The sequence below is a fragment of the Gopherus flavomarginatus genome, chromosome 1 (assembly GCF_025201925.1).
Source record: "Gopherus flavomarginatus isolate rGopFla2 chromosome 1, rGopFla2.mat.asm, whole genome shotgun sequence".
Taxonomy (NCBI): domain Eukaryota; kingdom Metazoa; phylum Chordata; order Testudines; family Testudinidae; genus Gopherus; species Gopherus flavomarginatus.
The window spans coordinates 379,097,398-379,117,591 of NC_066617.1; the positions used below are offsets into that span (position 1 = coordinate 379,097,398).

At 47.4% G+C, this 20,194-nt stretch overlaps 1 protein-coding gene across 1 annotated transcript; it reads left to right on the forward strand.

The window, feature by feature from the left end:
* The first annotated feature begins 13,090 nt into the window (after positions 1-13,090).
* LOC127054036 (olfactory receptor 52R1-like) lies at positions 13,091-14,035 on the forward strand. Its single transcript, XM_050959725.1, has one exon. The coding sequence runs from the start codon at positions 13,091-13,093 to the stop codon at positions 14,033-14,035; it is 945 nt and encodes a 314-aa protein (XP_050815682.1).
* Positions 14,036-20,194: the final 6,159 nt, after the last annotated feature.

Sequence of the window (20,194 nt, forward strand, 5' to 3'; positions counted from 1 at the left end):
GCGGTGAGACAGAAGTTCCTCACTTTTGTTCCTCACTTTGTGTACAACCACCAGTCGGGGGGTGAACCTGCCTGTAGATGTGCGGCCTCACCCCTGCGGCGCCTCCTGCTGGTCTCTCCGGGAATTAGCTCAATTTCCAGCCCAGAGCGCCCTCTGCAGGCCGGTGATCCACCTGTCCTCTGGCCCCGTCTCCCTCCCTGGACGCCAATTCCCCTTTAACTGGGGTGCTGCCCCCTGGCAGTAACCCCTTTCTCTTAGGGTTTCTCCTCCCCGGGGAACCCCCACCCACTATCCCCACCTCGCCTCAGTATCAGGCTACTGCCAGTCATTGTCTAGCCCCACGTCCTGGGGCAGACTGCAGCATCAGCCACTCATCACGGGCAAGGAGGGTTTGGACCCGCTGCCTTGGCCTACCCCTATCCCTGGGCTGCCCTCTGTAACCCCCAGTACCTGTTGGCCTTGTGCTAGGTCGCAGCCTGGGCCTTTCCAGGCTGGAGCTGCCCAGCTCCTCTGCCTTTCCCCAGCCCTGCTCCACGGAGGTACCCTGTGTCCAGCTCCCTGCACCCAGGCCCATCTCCCTGGACAGCCAGAGGGAGACTCCCTCTGGGCCTCTGGCTCACAGCCTTTTATAGGGACCAGCTGGGCCTGATTGGGGTGTGGCCCAGCTGCAGCCACTTCCCAGTCAGCCCAGCTTAGCAGCTCCCAGCCACAACCTTTCCCCAGGGCAATTTGTTCTGAATCTGGCATCCTCAGCGGCATCCTACTGAGGCACAGTGATGTATGGACACCACTGCCAGGTGTTTCACAGACTATCAGGAGGGAGCCCCCTCTTACAGATGGGGAAATTGAGGCAGCAGGAAAGGAAGTGTCTTGAGCCAAGAACAGCCCACAAGTCCCTAGCTGCCAATCCCTTGCTTAGTCTCAATCAGGCCTGGCTTGTTTAGTCCATGCACCCACTTGCACCATTTGAGGATTTGGCCCAAGTCATTTAACTAGAGATAAGGCATCAGCAGAGACCAGTGAGTTGGGAGGTGTCTGTTACAGCTATCCCCTATTCCATTTTGTTTCTTACAGCTGTCCCCAGACTCCATTTTGTTTTCTGTTCTCCTGTGGCCGCCCTTCCCTGGCTGTTAAGTTGTTTACCAGGGCCACTGCCCTTCTCAAAGGGAGGGCCCCTTAAGTTGTTTACCAAGAGCCATTGCCCTTCTCAAAGGGATGGCCACTTGTGCTGCATGCTAAGTGGGACCACTGCCCTGTTCAAAGGGTTAGTCCTGTTATCACCTCGTTGAGCCTGGGCTTGGTGTAGGGCAGGCAATGTCCAGAGCTGCAAGACCTATTGTGTTTTTAAGATCCTGGGCATGAGTCATAGGCCTCATGTGCTCTTGAGTCACCTATTGCACAGGACTATGTCCAGGCATGTCTCTGTGCTCACCTGCAGTTTTTTCCCTGTGCCCCCTCCCCTGTGACAGAGGGAGCCTATCAGGATTACTGGCGGGAAACTGCCCAAGTTTGCCTTTAAAACCAGACATTTTTAAAACACACCTCAGAAAGGTTCCTGCATTGCTGCCTGGTCTGATCAGCCAGGGGTTCTGGGGGGTCCTTTCTCCGCTCTCGTTTTATTTTTGAGCGTACCCCCGTTTTTTGAACGCCCCCCTCACGAAGAACGAATTGCTACCTGAGAGATCTCCTGATTATTGAGACTGTACCGAGCCCTCCTTGCCTCTTCTGATGTTGCTGCTGATTCTGCCTTTGCTGCTGCCTTGGGGACTGGTAAGAATCCCTCTGTGAAACTTTCTATACTTTTATTTTATTACTTTAGCTGCTGGCTCTGTTTCCCCAGCACACAGACTCAAGCTAAACCTTGGTCTGTGTCTTAAAACCTCTCTTAAACTCCGCGGCGCTTTGACTCTAAAAATAAGTTTGTGCCGCTGCTAAGCGCTGCTCCTGTGGGCTTTGCCTCGGGGCTCCCTGCTTTCAGCTGTATCCACCGCTGCAGCCACCATCCCTTGGCTGCCGTGGGAGCTGGGTCCTGGACACATACCACTCTGCCCTCTGTAACCTCCCCATAGCATAAGGTGCACCATAGGTCTTGGTTTTTTTAGTTTAATAAGTCATAGTTTGTTAAGATTGTAGAGCTTGTAAGTTTCAACTGCCTTGTTATGGTTACTGTTTTGTTGCTCCGTAGAGTTGCTTGTTCTAGCTTTGCTTAGAATTGTGATATTTGTTGTTTTGCCCAGTCGTTGGTTAAGGTAGATAAGGTTTTTTGCTGCTTAAATTCGCCTTCCTGCTGTCCCGATCTCTCCCTGAACTTTCCCGTGTCTGTTTTTCCCCGCTCCAATCTCCCCCTCTGTGTGCTCCTCCGTGTCTCCCTGTTATCGCCCTTTGCTGATTCCCCCCCCCCGCACATCTGCACTCTGCGAACCTCCCGACTCCTTGCTGCCCCCCCCCGCGTCTGCATCACCCTCCGAACTCCCCAAACCCCTTGCTGCTTCTCCCCCTGTGAAACTTCCCAAACCCTTGGCCACTTTTTTTCCTTTGTTTTTGGTGTCCACTTGTTGCTTAAACCTCTCTCCAGCCCTTCTCCGCCGCCCCTCCCCTACCGAAGATCTCCCTGCTTCCAGCCGCTCGTCTGCATTACACTAATCACTCACTCCCCCCCCTCCTGTTTCTTGACCCAGCCTTTATATTGATATTGTATTGTTGTACTGTAACTCACATTTTACTTGTAATTATAACACCCCATTGGTTGCCTCCACTTTTCTGATATACTTTGTATTTACATTGATGCCACTGTGTTACATTGTGTATCTAGCTATTAACTCATATAGAAGCTACCATTTTATTTTGCATTTCTTTTGGGTACGCTTTGCATTTCCACACTGTATCTAGAGTTGCTTATTGACTGTACTGTATCCCATTGTGCTGAACCCCACTTGCTGTAGCCCACTATTAGAACTCCCTACACTGTTCAATAAGAAGAACCTCCCCATTGTTGTCTATTGTAAACACCCTATACACCCCATCCCATCGTATTTCATTATTAAATTCCCACCACTTCCTTTTTTTCCTTTAATAAAGAAATTAATTGGAACCCCAGCTGTGTGGTAATTGCTCCCCAAGATCCCATATACCTGCAGGCAGGGACAGGAGGGAAGATGCCTATTTATTAGGTTTAGGGTTCTGCTACCAAAAGGCCCTAATCAGGGCTGCTGAGTTGCACACTGCATGATGTGGTTCCTTACAGCTCATCATTGGACTCTATGCACTGTGCAGGGTTCCGGGTAGTGCGTTGTCCCTGGTAAACAAGCAAGACAAGGCTGAAAACTGAGCTGTGTGGAAACCTGTTTTGTGGCCAGAGTTTTTAGCTGTTTCTTTGATAAATTCCTCTTGTTGAAGAACTGGAACTCCACTGATCACAAGACACAAATAGCCTCGGTGTGTCTAATACAACCCAGGGGAGCAATGCCCGTTCATGGCCAGAGCAGTGGTGCTGGAGGGAGTGTGGATTGTGCTGTTGGGACTCCCAGTTTCTATTCTCAGCTCTGCCACTAACTCATTGTGTGGCCTTGGGTAAATCACTTTACTTCTGTGTGGCTCAGTCCATGGGATAACGCTGCCTAGCAGCCTAGCTACAGAGCTTCTATACCTAGTAATCAAAAGCGTCAGGCAAAGCGTCTGTTAGACTCAGCTTCACTGTCCAGCTTCAGCCCCTGGGCAACGCAACGCATCCACTGTAGCTCCAGAGAAGGTGCCGTGTATGTGTGTAATCAGTCGGCTAATGGAAGGTGTGTCATTGATCTCCCTCCCTGTGAGCTACTAATGCCTCTGCCCAGCATCCTCCCTTCCCAGCTAATGCAGGGGACAATCCTTCCACCTCTCTCAGCTGTTGTCCTCCTAGCGCCAAAGCTGATCCCTTGCCCTGCCCCTGAGGCCTGGCTCAGGGCAAAGGGGACCCCCACCAGGAGGAACAAAGGGGAGCTGAAAGCTAAAGAAATAAACCACACAAGGGTCTCTGCCCTCAGGACTCTGTAGCTGAGCTTCAGAGCCCACAAGCTGTACGGTGCACAATCCTGCCCACCGGCCTCACAGCCCTGCTCCCAACTCTCAGCTGCTTTTATAGGGCCTCCTGGCTTCCCTCTCCGATCCCAACTGGCTGATCAGCCCCAGCGCTGCATCCTCGCTGCCATCAATGTAGGCTCCTTGTCAGGCTGCAGGAGCTCCCGTCACAGCCCCGGAGCAGATGGAGGGGGAGGTGATCCAGTGAAGGACAGGGAGGGGGAAAAAGAGCGAGCAGCAGTGGTGGGTACTTGGGGCAAGAGGTGAAGAGGGGAGTGGGGCACAGAGGCAAGAGGTGGAGCAGGGGCTGTGCCTCAGGGGAATAGGTGCAGAAGTGTCTGTGACCTTGAGGGGAGATGTGTACCAGGGGCATGACCTTGTGGGGAGAAGTGGGGTAAGGGGCAGGGACTTGTTCGTTATGGTGGTTATTTCTCTGAAAACATCCACTCAGTGTGCAGCAGCATGAAAAAAATGAACAGAATGTTGGGAATAACCAGGAAAGAGATAGATAATCAGACAGAAAATATCAGATTGCCTCTCTATAAATCCATGGTATGCCCACGTCTTGAATACTGTGTGCAGATGTGGTTGCCCCATCCCCAAAAAAGATATATTGGAATTGGAAAATGTTCCAAAAAGAGCAATAAAAATGATTAGGGGTATGGAACGGCTTCCTTATGAGGAGAGATTGGTAAGACTGGGACCTTTCAGCTTGGAAAAGACACGATTACGGGGGGATATGACAAAGATTTATAAAATCATTACTGGTGTGAAGAAAGTAAATAAGGAAGTGGCATTTACTCCTTCTCATAACACAAGAACTAGAGGTCACCAAATGACATTAATAGGCAACAGTTTAAAACTGACTTTGCATACCCTCTGGGTGAGGGGGGAAGTACTTGTGTTTCCAGGACTGGAAACAGGGAGGGTGGAGTCCCTCTGTTTAGATTCACGGAGCTTGCTTCTGTATATCTCTCCAGGAACCCATGGAGGGAACACCCGGAGGGGGGAAGGGAAATGGTTTATTCCCCTTTGTTGTGAGACTCAAGGAATCTGAGTCTGGGGGTCCCCCAGGGAAGGTTTTGGGGAGACCACAGTGCGCCAGGCACTGTATAGATTCCTGGCTGGTGGCAGCTTTACCAGGTCCAAGCTGGTAACTAAGCTTGGAGGTTTTCATGCTAACACCCATATTTTGGATGCTAAGGTCCAGATCTGGGAAAAATGTTATGATACCGGCTTGACAAACCTTGGCTGAGATGATTTAGTTGTGGTTGTTCTTGGTTTGAGCAGGGTATTGGACTAGATGACCTCCTGAGGTCTCTTCCAACCCTAGTCTTCTATAATTCTATGATTCTATGAGAGGCAGATTGGGTAATAAAAAGTTACACTGGTGAAACTTTTGATCAGGGCATGATGGTATAAGTCTGCGGTCCCAGGCTGGAGATCTGGGGTGAGCTGGCTGGAGCCTCTGTATTGTTGGATCATGAGTGGTTAGTGAAAACACTTATGTAAGTACAGATGGTTCTGTCCCTGTCTGCAAAAGGCTGTGTAAGTGGAAGATCTGAGATGACTGCACCTTGTCAGAGTCTCACAGTGCGAGAAGGGGCCTAGACTGGTTTAGCAGAGGGTTTGGAGGTAACCCCATTCCAGGCTGCACCCTGGGAACATCCACCACATCCACAAAACAAACAGGCCTGGCTAGACCAGGAGTTCATTTCCCTCTTCTCATGTGCTCAGTTAGTGATGGAGAGACCGTGGTTATGGCAGGGAAATCAGGACTGGTGCATTCTGTCTGTCATTCTCTGTGTGACCTTTCCCAATTCACATCTCCCTGTGCCTCAGTTGACCTATCTGTATGATGGGGATGCATTCATAGTGATTTTCCTATGCTAGGTATTTTGAAGATCCTTTACTTAAAGGTGCTACAGGATATGATCATACAGATGAGAATTAAAGATCTGTGATCCATTAGCGACATCCCCACATACCTGCAAAAAGGGATCAGGTCTCCCATCAGTCATTTCTCTCTCGATATCTCTGTCTGCTACAACGTATCCCACCTTGGCATTTACAGGGTGTCAGGCCCTGTGCAGATCTAGGCATTATCCCTAGTTTTCTTAGCAATCAACTTAAATTTTTACACATACACAAGTGCACAGAGCAGCCAATTCCTCTTTGACTCAGTGGAGAGCCCAAGAGATCTCATCTCCCTTTGGGAAGGACTCTTAATTATTGTTTACTCCTATAGCTGGATAAAGAACACAGAAGAACAGAAAAGGAATGAAAATATTGGCTAGAGTGCTTCTGTGTCCAGCCTGTTTTCATTTAGATGACCCTTCTACCCTAGAGGCTGGATGAACCTGCACGGGGATTGCACAGAGCTACAATATAAAGAGTGCACATCTCTGTGTCAGCTCTCAGTGTGGGATGCTGCTGCAGAGGCTGGAGTGAGGGAGGTGTGGGAACCGGCTACCTGAGGGGGATTCCCAGGGAAGACACTTCCATCTCAGAATTCACAGGTACCATCTCCTGCTGAGGAGCTCACCTACCTGACAAACCTAATAGAACATGGGTGTTCTGGGATAGAGATTAGGCCTGTGATCCTTTCCGCTCTGCGCAACCATTAAATACCCTAGGACTCTGGACAGAGGTGGTGAGTTCACTCTAGTATAACTGGCCAAATTGTCCCTCTTTGCTGCCCTCTCCATGCAGGGCTGGCTTTAGGCACCAGCCCTCCAAGCATGTGCTTAGGGCAGCACTTTCTAAGGGGCGGCAAACCGGCTCCCCCCCTTTTTTTTCTTTTTTTGCTTGGAGTGACAAAAAGCCACTCACCTTGTCAGCGCATGAGCCGGGATCCGCACCCCCTGCCCAGCCCGGCGGCGCCCTGCACAGCCCACTCAAGCAGAGAAATGCTGCACCGTCCTGGGAATACTCAGAGCAGCAGCGGCAACAGGACCCCTTCCTCAATCCCGGGACCTTCTTCCCTCCCTCCCCGGCTCCTCACACACTCCGGGCTCGGCTCCCCCTCCCTCCCCAGCTCCTCACGCTCTCTGGGAGCCCCTCTCACCACCGCTGCAGCCCATGCTCGGCTCCAGGACCTGGGTTGTAGCGGCGAGAGGGGCTCCCGGGCTGTGTGAGGAGCCAGGGAGGGAGGGAAGCGGGTCCCCTGGAGCCAAGCCCAGGCTGTGGCGGCGAGAGGGGCTCCCGGAGTGTGTGAGGAGGTGAGCGGCTGGCTGGGCTCGTTGGAGCTGAGCAGGTAGCCCCGCAGCCGTAGATCCTCGCCTTACCACCCGATGGGGCTGGGCCAGGGCGTGGTGAGGCTGAAGATCAGCAGGTTCGGGGGGCTCTCCAGGTCCCCGGCCACCAACATGTCGGGAGTGAGGGCAGTGAGCACGAACTGATCCACCTCGGCCACCAGCAGCACCGCAAAGCCCAGGGAGGGGGCCGTGTTCTCCGTGCCGCCCCACAGCTGCACTGCCACTTCGACGTACTCCCGCTCCACGCCGCCCAGCAGCTCCACCTCCATGGGGATGGAGCCGCGGCTGGGCCAGAGCTCAGCTGCCGTGTGCTGGTAGCGGATCCCACATTTGGGGGTGGGGAGCCTAGTGCTGGGGCGGCTGTGATGTGGGTGCAGGGGGAGAGAGCCCAGTGCTGGAGTGGCAGGGGGGGCACTGGTGGGCGGGGGGGCAGCCAAAAATATTTTTGCCTGGGGCGGCAAAAAACCTAGAGCTGGCCCTCTCCTCCATGCCAAGCTGATGACTCCCAGCCCCAATGTGTCTGTATTTCAGTGACACAGTGGATTCTTCAGCATGAAAGGTGTTAGTAGATGTCCAATACAAGGCCAAATTCGGAGGCCATGGACCAGAGTTTGCTCAGGCCCAACCAAGGCAAAAGCCTCCGTGGAGTTAGAACTCAGAAAAGACCTCAGGAGTCAGATATGTGTTAATACACAGAGAGTGTCACCTCCTATTCTTGGATTTCAGGGCTTGGCTGTTAACGAGTGAGGGGGATTGGAACTGTTAGCTTAATTTAATTTGCTGGAAAGCATAGAGGTGATAGTGTTCCTCACTGGAATAATTATACAATTTTGTTCTACATGGGCGAGACATGTTTTCTCCTAGCTTTATTAATGAAGTTAGTTGAACTGTTATGACTGAAACTTTCAAAAAACAATTCAGCCAGAAGCAGAAACCCGGTTTGGGAATTTTTCAATCCAAACAGTGACAGTTTGGTAAACTTATAAGCAACTGAAAATAAGGTCTTCAAATTGAACGTGTCAGACTGCCCTAACTAAAAGTAGTGCCACCATCACGATGTAGAATGGCCAATCCTAAGAAAATAAGAACATAAGAATGGTCATAATGGGTCAGACCAAGGGCCAATCTAGCCTAGTATCCTCTCTTCTAACAGTGGCTAGTGCCAGGTGCTCCACAAGGAATGAACAGAACAGGCAATCATCAAGTGATCCATCTCCTGTCGTTCATTTCCAGCCTCTGGCAAACAGAGGTTAGGGACATCTTCCCTGCCGATCCTGGCTAATAGCCATTGTTGGACCTATCCTCCATGAATTTATCTAGTTCTTTTTTGAACCCTTTTATTTCTTGGCCTTCAAAACATCCTCTGGCAAAGAGTTCCACGGGTTTGTGCATTGTGTAAAAAAATACTTACTTTATTTGTTTTAAACCTGCTGCCTATAAATTTCATTTGGTCACCCCTAATTCTTGTGTTATGAGAAGGAGTGAACTATCTACTTTCTCTACACCAGTCATGAGTTTACACACCTCAGGCATATCTTCCCTTAGTTGTCTCTTTTCCAAGCTGAAAAGTCCCAGTGTTATTCCTCTCTCATCACACAGAAACGCTTCGTAATAATTTTTGTTGCCGTTTTCTGAACCTTTTCCAATTCTAGTATATCTTTTTATGAGATGGGGTGACCATATCCTCTCACAATATTCAAGTTGTGGGCGTACCATGGATTTATGTACAGACAATATGATATTTTCTGTCTTATTATCTATCCCTTTCTTAATTATTCTCAACATTCTCTTTGCTTTTTTAACTGCAGCTGGACACTGAGTGGATTTTTTCAGAAAACTATCCACAATGACTCCAAGATCTCTTTCTTGAATGGTAACAGGTAATTTAGCCCCCATCATTTTATATGTGTAGTAGAGATTATGCTTTCCAATGTGCATTACTCTGCAATTATCAATATTAAATTGCATCTGCCATTTGGTTGCCCAGTCATGCAGTTTTGAGAGATCCTTTAATTGTTCTTTGCATTTTGCTTGGGTCCTAAGAATCTTCAGAAAATTTTTGTATCATATGCAAATTTTGCCGCCTCACTGTTTACCCCCTTTTCCAGATCATTTATGAATATTTTGAATAGGACTGGTCCCCGAACAGACATCTGGGGGACACCACCATTTTACCTCTCTCCATTGTGAAAACTGACCATTTACAACATTTATACTATCCTTTGTTTCCTATCTTTTAACCAGCTACCAATCCATGAGAGCACCTCTCCCTTATTCTGTGGCAGTTTAAGAGCCTTTGGTGAAGGAACTTGTCAAAGGCTTAATGAAAATCTAAGTACCCTATATCCACCAGATCTCCCTTATCCACATACTTATTAACGCCATCAAAGAATTCTAGTAGATTGGTGAGGTGCGATTTCCCTTTACAAAACACATGCTCATCTTCCCAGACAAATTCAGTATATCTACATGTCTGACAATATTGTTCTTTATTATAGTTTCAACCACTTTGCCCAGCACTGAAGTCAAGCTTACCAGCCTGTAACTGCTGGGGACACCTCTAGAGCCCTTTTTAAAATATTGGCATCACATTAGCTATGTTCCAGTCATGTGGTACAGAAGCTTATAGTTTCTCCACAATGACATTATTAACCTCAGTTCTCTCAGCTTGTCATCGTAAGTCTTGTGCATCAGCCCCCTAATCATTTCCGTTACCCTCCACTGGACTCTCTCCAATTTGTCCACATCCTTTCTGTAGAGGTGGGACCAAAACTGGATGTAATACACCAGTTGTGGCCTTACCAGTGCTGAATTGAGGGGATAATCACTTCCCTCAATCTGCTGGCAATGCTTCTATTAATACAGCCCAATAAGTCATTAGACTTCTTGGCAACGAGAGCACTCGGCTGAATCATATCCAGATTCTCATCCACTGTAATCCCTGGGTCCTTTTCTGCGGAACTGCTGCTTAGCCAGCTTGTAGCAGTGCATGGGATTCTTCCTTCCTAAGTGCAGGACTCTGCACTTGTCTTTGTTGAACCTCATCAGATTTCTTTTACCCCAATCCTCCAATTTGTCTAGCTCACTCTGGACCCTATCCCTACCCTCCAGCGTATCTACCTCTCCTCCATCTTAGTTTCATCTGCAAACTTTCAGAGAGTGCAATTAATCCTATCATCCAGATCATTGATAAAGGTGTTGAACAAAACTCCGCTTCATACCGGTTGCCAGCTAGACACAGAGCCGCTGATCACTGCCCGCAGAGCCCGACAATCTAGTCAGATTTCTATCCACCTTATAGTCCATTAGTCTATTAATCCATACTTTTTTATCTTGCTGGCAAGAATATTGTTGGAGATGATATCAAAAGCTTTCCTAAAGTCAAGATATATCATGTCCACTGCTTTCCCCATATCCACAGAACCAGCTATCTCATCATAGAAGGCAATCATGTTAGTCAGGCATGACTTGCCCATGGTGAATTCATGTTGATTGTTCCTGATCACCTCCCTCTCTCCAAGTGCTTCAGAACTGATTCCTTGAGGACGTACTCCACGATTTTTCAAGGGACGGAGGGGAGGCTGACTGGCCTGTAGTTCCCTGGAGCCTTTTTCCAGTCATCCACGACCTCCTCCAATTGTTATGAGTTTTCAAAGATAATAGCCAATGGCTCTGCAGACAAATCAACCAGCTACTCTAACACCCTCAGATGCAGTTCATCTGGCACCATGGACTTGTGCTCATCCAGCTTTTCTAAATAGTCCCGAACCACTTCTTTCTCCACAGAGGGCTGGTCACCTTCTCCCCATGCTGTGCTGCCCAGAGCAGCAGTCTGGGAGCTGACCTTGTTCGTGAAGACAGGGGCAAAAAAATCATTGAGTACATTAGCTTTTTCTACATCCTCTGTCACTAGGTTGCCTCCCCCATTTGGTAAGGGGCCCACATTTTCTCTGACCTTCTTCTTGTTCCTAACATACCTGAAGAAACTCTACTGGTTACTCTTAACATATCTTGCTAGCTGCAACTCCAAGTGTGATTTGGCCTTCCTGATTTCACTCCTGCATATCTGAGAAATATTTTTATATTCCTCACTGGTCATTTGTCCAAGCTTCCACTTCTTTTTACCTCTTCTTTGTGTTTAAGATCAGCAAGGATTTCACTATTAAGCCAAGCTGGCTGCCCACCATATTTACTATTCTTTCTACACATCGGGATGCTTTGTTCCTGCAGCCTCAATAAGGATTCTTTAAAATACAGCCAGATTTCCTGGACTCCTTTCTCCCTCATGTTATTCTCCCATTATACATTCAAGTTATTATGGTGTCTTTAAAAAGTTTCCAAGCAGCTTGCAGGGATTTCACTTTGGCACTCTAACCTTTAATTTCTGTTTAACTAACCTCCTCATTTTTGTGTAGTTCCCTTTTCTGAAATTGAAATGTGCTCAACTTACTACTACATCAAGAATTGCCTCTCCTCATGTAGGTTCCCAGAATAGCTGCTCCCAGAAGCATTCTGTCCTCAGGTGACATGTACCCAATCAATGTGGGGATAGTTGAAATCCCCCATTATCATTTAGTTTTTTTATTTTAATAGCCTATTTAATTGCCCTGAGTATTTCATAGTCTCGGTCACAATCCTGCTCAGGCTGTCTGTAGTATACCCCTACCGCTGTATTCTTATTATAAGACATGAAATTTCTATCCATAGAGATTCTGTGGTACAATTTGATTCAGTTAAGATTTGTACTTCATTTGATTCTACACTTTCTTTCACATATAGCACTACTTCCCCGCCAGCATGACCTCTTCTGTCCTTCCAATATATTAGTACCCTTGTATTACTGTGTCCCATTGATTATCCTCATTCCAACAAGTTTCTGTGATGCCTCTTATATCAATATCCTCATGTGATATGAGGCACTCTAGTTTGCCCATTTTGTTATTTAGAATTTTAGCATTGGTGTATAAGCATTTTAAAATCTTGAGTCCTTTTAACTGTCTATCGTTACAGGATGTTATTGAATGGGACACTTTTTCATTTGATTGTTTCTCATGAGATCCTGCCTGTATTTTATCATTTTCCATATTCTCGTCCTCAGTAAGACTTAGAGAATCTCCATTAATAGATCAGACCCTTAGGGATGTCTTTGTCTGAACAACGTTCCTCTGCACCTGTCGGCTTTCCTCGAACTCTTCTTTTAAAAACTTCTCTATGACCTTTTTAGTTTTAAGTCCCAGAAATCTGTTTCCATTTTAGTTCAGGTGGAGCACATCTTTCCTGTATAGACTCCCCCTTTCCTAAAAGTGTCCCCATTTGTGAATCCCTTTCAGCTAAACATTTTAATCCAATAATGGCTGAGTGACAGAGTGGGGATTCAGTCTTGACAGGAACAATATGGATAAACAGTATGCAGAAACATGTTTCCTGCTGGTGCGTATTAAGGTTTCTCAGACCATGACATGTAGGAATTAATGATGCAAGGGGCCCCTTAAAATTTGGAATTGGCATTAGTAGGGTCTGTTGCTCATAATTCATTTCTCTGAATAATGACAATGTCATTTTTCAGTGTGTGAAGAGTGACCAATCTGCTTCACCCATGGGAAGAGCCTCCTGTAGCATAGGATGTAGTGTCTCACATTAACATTGTCTCTCCATCAAGGTATTTGTACAGCGACCATCACCTGAGAGCCTGGGAACATACAGAAAGCTTGGGGAACGTACAGTACATGCAGAAGAGATCGTTCTGCTTTAGAACTGGTCACCTTCTCCCCTACTGCATGTCAGATTCCAACACAACCGACTTCACCAACCCCTCCACCTTCATCCTGCTGGGCATTCCTGGCCTGGAGGCTGCCTACGTCTGGATCTCCATCCTCTTCTGCACCATGTATGTCACAGCAATCTTGGGGAACTTCACCGTCCTGTTCACTGTGAAGACAGACCCGAGTCTCCATGGGCCCATGTACTATTTCCTTTGCATGCTGGCCATCACCGACTTGGTTGAATCTACATCCATTGTACCCAAAATGCTGAGCATCTTCTGGTTCAGTTCCAGAGAAATAGATTTCAGTTCTTGCCTCACCCAGCTGTATTTCATTCACTGCTTCTCAGTGATGGAGTCTGGGATCTTCGTGGCCATGGCTTTGGATCGCTACGTGGCCATCTGTGATCCCCTGAGACATTCCACCATCCTAACAAAGTCCATTGTGGCTAAGATTGGCCTGGCCATGATGCTGCGCAGCAGCATTGTTGTACTGCCATATCCCTTCCTGGTAAGGCAATGGCCTTATTGCAAAACCAACATCATCCCCCAGCTGTACTGCGCACACATAGCCGTGGTGAAGCTGGCCTGCGCCGACATCCGCATCAGTAGCTACTATGGCCTCTTTGTGGTATTCTGTGTGATGGGTCTGGATGCGATTTTCATTGCCCTGTCTTACACCCAGATCCTCAGGGCCATCTTCATCCTCCCCACAAAGGATGCCCGGATCAAGACTTTTGGGACCTGCATCTCCCACCTTTGTTCCATCTTAGCCTTTTACATCCCAAGTCTCTTCTCCCTCATGTACCGGTTTGTTCAGAATGTGCCCCTGCATTTCCACATTCTCATTGCCAACGTTTATCTCTTGATGCCCCCTGTGCTAAATCCCATCATCTACGGGGTGAGGTCCAAACAGATCCGGGACAGGCTGCTCAGGCTCTTAACTCATAAAGGGACCTAAAATTTTCTCCTGGTGCTCTGGCTCTCAGACCTCCAAGCAGAGCTGGCTGGTGATGTGGTGCTGGAGAGTTAGAGAGACGTTAAATCCTTTTCTGACCTTACTATGCTGTGTTGGTGTGGAAAATTAGGGAATTGGTCTATCTACAATTCATAGAGTGACACCTTTCTAATTGTTGGTAAATGCGCCACCTCTTCAGTTGTGGCCCCACCCCTGTCACATGAAAAAGAGCCATTTCAGATTTTCCTAGAAATGGCAACTTTTTCCAGTTTTTTAGGCCTCACCTCATATTGCTAAAACCATTCAATCATTGCTTCAACAGACAATCATTCACAAGTGTATCTCAATAGGCAACTCTCGAATCTGCCCAGTACAAAAAACAAATGGGTCGTGTCATCTTACCATTGACTATCAAAAGTTGAATCAAGTAACTCCAGCTTGTACAGCTGTTGTATGCAAATGCCTGACCTGATTAAATCTATCAATCCCGAAGCAAAATGGTTTTCTATCATGTGTCTAAGCCCTCGTCCAGACTAACCCGCGGCATCGGCGGGTTAAAATCGATTGCTCGGGGATCGATATATCGCGTCTAGTCTGGACGCGGTGTATCGATCCCCGAGCGCGCTTACATCGATTCCGGAACTCCATCAATCCGAACGGAGTTCCGGAATCGACGCGGAGAGCCGCGGACATCGATGCCGCCCCGTCCAGACTGGTGAGTACCTCGATTTTAGAAATTCGACTTCAGCTACGTTATTCTCGTAGCTGAAGTTGCGTATCTAAAATCGATTTTAATTCCTAGTCTGGACGTGGCCTAAGAAAAGCCAACATTGCCCAGCTTTCACAGTAGAAGGGGGTTAGTTTCCATTTCAAGTCTGGCCCCAAGGGCTACATAATAATTCATCCATTTTCCATGGGTAAATGAAATGAATTTTGTCAAGGTTTTCAGAACCCTCTGTTCTGTTTCAATATGTAGATGACATTTGTTTAGTGACAGAAACTCAAGAGAAACACCTAGAGTGTCAGCTGAACTTTTTCAAATCATCAAGGACACAGGATTAATGGTCCAAGCAGTTTCCTTTCTGGGTATCACATTTTCTTAAGGAGGTCGCTCACCTGCACACCAAAAGATGGATTCAATTTGAGAACTACCCATGCCCACTAACATAACTGCTTTACATTCGTTCTTAGGTTTAGCAGGATACCATCGAAACTTCATCCCTAACTTTACTCACATTGCAGGTCCACTCTATAAACTCTTGAAAAAAGGAGTTGCTTGAATTTGGAGAAACAAGCATGCAAACAAAGGGAAATGATCTATTTGGTCCATGACGTACCATCAGGAGGTCATCAAGAATTGGGAAAAACCATGCAGTGTCTCATCCTAATAGGTTGGTGGTCATGCATGAAGGCAAATGTACACCGGTACTGTAAAAATTGTTTGGTTTGTGCACAGAATAATCCTACCTCCACCAAAACAAATGTGCCTTTAAGATCCCTGATATATGAAAGTCCATGGCAGGCTCTGCGAGTTGATTTTTTGGACCTTTACCAAAACTCCAAGGGAAAACCAATACCTTCTGGTTATCATTAATCCGTTCTCTAAACGGGTGGCAGCATTTTCTTTAAAAGCCAATACGCTGTAGCCACAGCAGAGGTTCTAAATGAAAAAGTATTTTATAGCTGAGAATTTCCGGTTAGGGTAGAGTCATACAGAGGAGCACACTTTACTGGACAGGTGTTCCAAAATGCCTGCAATTGTTAGGAATGCAAGAAAAATTGCATATTCCATACAGACCTCAATCATCAGGGATGGTAGAGTGAAAAAATCGCATCATTAAACGTATGCTGGTAAAACTGGTAGATGCTAATGGATGCAGTCGGGACACCCTGATTCCTCTCATTTTAATGGCATTCAGGGAAACTCCAGCTGCCTCCACAAATCTTACACCCTATGAGGTTATAACTAAAGAAACTATGCACGTGCCAGAGCATCTTTTATATCATGCCAGTGACACACAGCTAAAGGAAGTAAAGGAAATAAAGCTTGAAACCCGTCTGCAAGCATTACAGAAACATCTGAATCAGGTCCACTTGCAGGTAGCTGCCAAATTGGAAAAATCCAAACAAAAAGGAAAAGCCTATTTTGACAAAAATGAAAGAAAAAAATGCTTGGGAGGTTAGAAAGCAAGTTATGCTTGTATCTTATGCTATACCAGAGCACAGTTGATGTAACCCATACGATGGGCTATATACTACTGTGCACAGATTAAGTGCCACTGTGTATAAAATTAAAACTGTACAAAGTAACAAAAAAGTAGATAAGTATTACCATGCGAATCAGCTATAGTGGCATTGCAAGAGAAATATCTTTCCACACGTACCAGAACCTATAACGGTAATTGCACAAGAAAGCCAACACGAAAGAGCTCAGTAACCCTCTACTTCTACTTGAATCCTGCAGTTCAAACTGAGTCACAGGCAGGTTTGCCACAAGAGACACAAATGGCTACAGTGGATCAAAATATTGTGGTGGGACTAAACTCAGACTTGTCTATTCAGGTTAAAAATTCACAGATAACAGGTTCACAGTGGTATCCGTGTTAGTCTGTATCAGCAAAAATAACAGGAGTCCTTGTGGCACCTTTGAGACTAACACATTTATTTGGGCATAAGCTTTCGTGTGCTAAAACCCACTTCATCAGGTGCCTGGAGTGGAAAATACAGTAGCAGATATATATACACAGTAGATGAAAAGATGGGAGTTGCCTTACCAAGTAGGGGTTCAGTGCTAATAGGATAATTCAATTAAAGTGGAAGCAGGCTATTCTCAATGGTAGAGTATCAAGGGAGGAAAAATCACTTTTGTAGTGGTAGTGAGAGTGGCCTCCTTCAAACAGTTGACAAGAAGGTGTGAGTAACAGTAGGGAAATTAGTATGGGGAACTTAGTTTTTGTAATGACACATCCACTCCCAGTCTGAGTGGCCAGAGAGGGTTGAAGTGTTCTCCCACTGGTTTTTGAACGTTATGATTCCTGATGTCAGATTTGTGTCCATTTATTCTTTTACATAGAGACTATCTGGTTTGGTCAATATACATGGCAGAGGGCCATTGCTGGCACATGATGGCAAATAGGACATTGGTAGATGTGCAGGTGAATGAGTCCCTGACAGTGTGGCTGATGTAATTAGGTCCTATGATGATGTCACTTGAATAGATATGTGGACAGAGTTGGAATCAGGCTTTGTTGCAAGGATAGGTTCCTGGGTTAGTGTTTTTGTTCTGTTTTGGTTGTTGGTGAGTATTTGCTTCGGGTTGTATCATGACCTTTAGCAATAACACTATAACTTTTATCACAGGTGGGCAGGGTAAAACAGGAACCATACTTTCCACCGGATGTAACCCTCTCTGTCTGTGGTTTATTCACAATAGATGCTTGTGTCTGCTGAAAATCATCAGCTACAGAAGCCATCTCATCCACAGTTTTCAAATGTTTGTCCCATGGACATTGTTTTACACCATCTTTACATACTGTGACAAAGTTCCTCCTCTACCTTGGTGGGTCCTGCTCTAACTGGCGGATTTGCTCGCCTCAGAGATCTTCGCCTCTGGTGGAACCCACAGTCTGGGTCAACTCCTCATATGTCTGATCAGTAATTGGGAGGTTTTGGGGGGAACCCGGGCCAACCCTCTACTCCGGGATCCAGCCCAGGGCCCTGTGGATTGCAGCTGTCTATAGTGCCTCCTGTAACAGCTGCATGACAGCTACAACTCCCTGGGCTACTTCCCCATGGCCTCCTCCAAACACCTTCTTTATCCTCATCACAGGACCTTCCTCCTGGTGTCTGATAACGCTGGTACTCCTTAGTCCTCCAGCAGCACAGCCTCTCACTCTCAGCTCCTTGTGCCTCTTGCTCCCAGCTCCTCACATGCACACCACAAATTGAAGTAAGTTCCTTTTTAAACCCAGGTGCCCTGATTAACCTGCCTTAATTGATTCTAGCAGCTTCTTGATTGGCTGCAGATGTTCTAATCAGCCTGTCTGCCTTAATTGTTTCCAGAAAGCTCTTGATTGTTCTGGAACCTTCCCTGTTATCTTACCCAGGGAAAGGGGACCTACTTAACCTGTGGCTAATATATCTGCCTTCTAGCACTCTCCTGTAGCCATCTGCCCTGACCCTGTCACAATAGGTTTAAGATACGTTCTTGAGCAACAAGGTCAAGCATCCCTTCAAAGCTTGTAACACCTTTGCTCCTTACCCACTTTCCAATCAAATATTTCATCTGTTTACATGTTCCACATTACTCTTACCATCATCCCTCTTAAGATTCCCTGTGGAGGATTAGTGGTGGTCCCTCCCCCTCTGGGTCAGCGGGAGGCTACTCTGCTTAACTACTATTAGGGAATTAACTGGGCAACCCACAGCCTGAAGCTCTGCCCAACAGTCCGGGCAGAACAATAATCAGGTCAGGGAAGCAAAGTGGGGGAACAATGGGGAAAATGTGTATCTCCCACTGGAGCAGGGCCTCTCCTTTTCCCGGTAGTGTCCCTGCCACCCTCTGCCACATGGACCTCACCAAGATGGAGGCAGGGCCCACCCACTCGCCACATGGACCTCACAAGATGGAGGCAGGGCCCACCCACTCGCCTGGGTGTGATGAGGGGCTATCCCCAGGGCCCAAGTGGGGAGCAATGACAGAAGGAGGAGCAGCGACTTTAGGACCTGGGTAACCAAGATCAGGGACAATGGCAGCACTGGTGCCTCCCAGATCTCAAGAGTACCAGCTGCCCCTCTATCCGTCGCATGGGGCAGTCTCTCCTGATGTGCCCTGTTGACTGTAAGAGGCCTCCTTCGAAGAGTAGTGTATCCAGTAATGGGCTCCCTGGTAGGGGTGGCTCCCCATGAGGCACCGCCGGAAACAACTACATCTGTAGCTGCCGAAGGAAGGACAGAAAGTAATGGAGGGCGGGTTCTTGCAGCCCAGTGGGAAAGGAGTGATAATGCAATGGGTGCATAAGACAATGCATAGGAAGGGCAGAAAGGCTAAACTGTGGGCATGGCAGGAGAGGGCCAACTGGGGGACGGACACAATTGCTGACACCAGCTGCACTGGGAACGGGAAGGTACCGTGTGTGTGTGTGTGTGTGTGTGTGTGTGTGTGTGTGTGTGTGTGTGTGTGTGTGTGTGTGTGTGTGTGTACAATGAACAGGTGGCACAACATAAAAGGGAAGGGGCACAAGCATTTAGCCTGGGGGAATGAGGGCACAAGGCAAGTGGACTGAGCGGGGGAGGAGGAGCAATGGGAGGTAGGGGAAAAGGAACAGGCTGAGAACAGGCCAGGGGCAGTGTGACAGATTTTCATTACCAATCCGCCCAGGACCACAGCTGATCCGGCTGTGGCCACAGGATCTTTTGGGGAGGAGATGATGAGGCACACACCAAGTGTCTAAATGTTAAACCTTTATTAAAAATATAACAGCAGAGAGTGCTGGGAATTCTCCCATGTCACTCAGGGGAAGAAAGAAAGCATTAGAGACCCGAGTCCTAGCCCATGTTCATACTCACACATGCACACCCAGGGCAAGGAAACTAACACGTTCCAGGGCCAAACTGGAGCTGGCAAACTAACAAAAAAAACCCAAACTTCCTAGAAGAAGAAAGCGAGTAGCAGTTAGTAGCTGATTTTGAAGGTTTTTGTTGTTGAAGAATTGCCACTTTTAAGTCTACTAGAATGACACACTACACAATAAAAACACTAACACATGAACCAAACCCTGCAACAAACCCCAGTGCCAACTCTGTCCACATATCTACTTAACCCCTTACAGCTAAAGCGATTCAGCACAGCTGGCAAGGAGGGCAGGGCAGGCTGACTAACACATTCCAGGGCCAAACTGGAGCTGGCAAAGTAACAACAACAACAACAAAAAATTCCTAGAAGCCAAGGCAGAAGTCAGGGGAATCCAAATGGGCAGCAAGAGGAAAGCAGCAAACAGCTTCAAGGAGGCTACTGGGAAGCAAAGGGAGGCTACCAGCCGAATATAGCGGAGAGAGGAGGGCAAGTCCATGGGAGGGAGGCACATGTGCCAAGGTGTGCTTGTTTTTCTGCAGTCCATGCTTGCTGGTGCAATAGTCACAGCTAGTAGAAGGGACACAGCA

What these genes read in the sequence shown, in the direction of transcription:
- LOC127054036 (XM_050959725.1), top strand. Translation starts at nt 13,091, where the DNA reads ATGTCAGATTCCAACACAACCGACTTCACCAACCCCTCCACCTTCATC.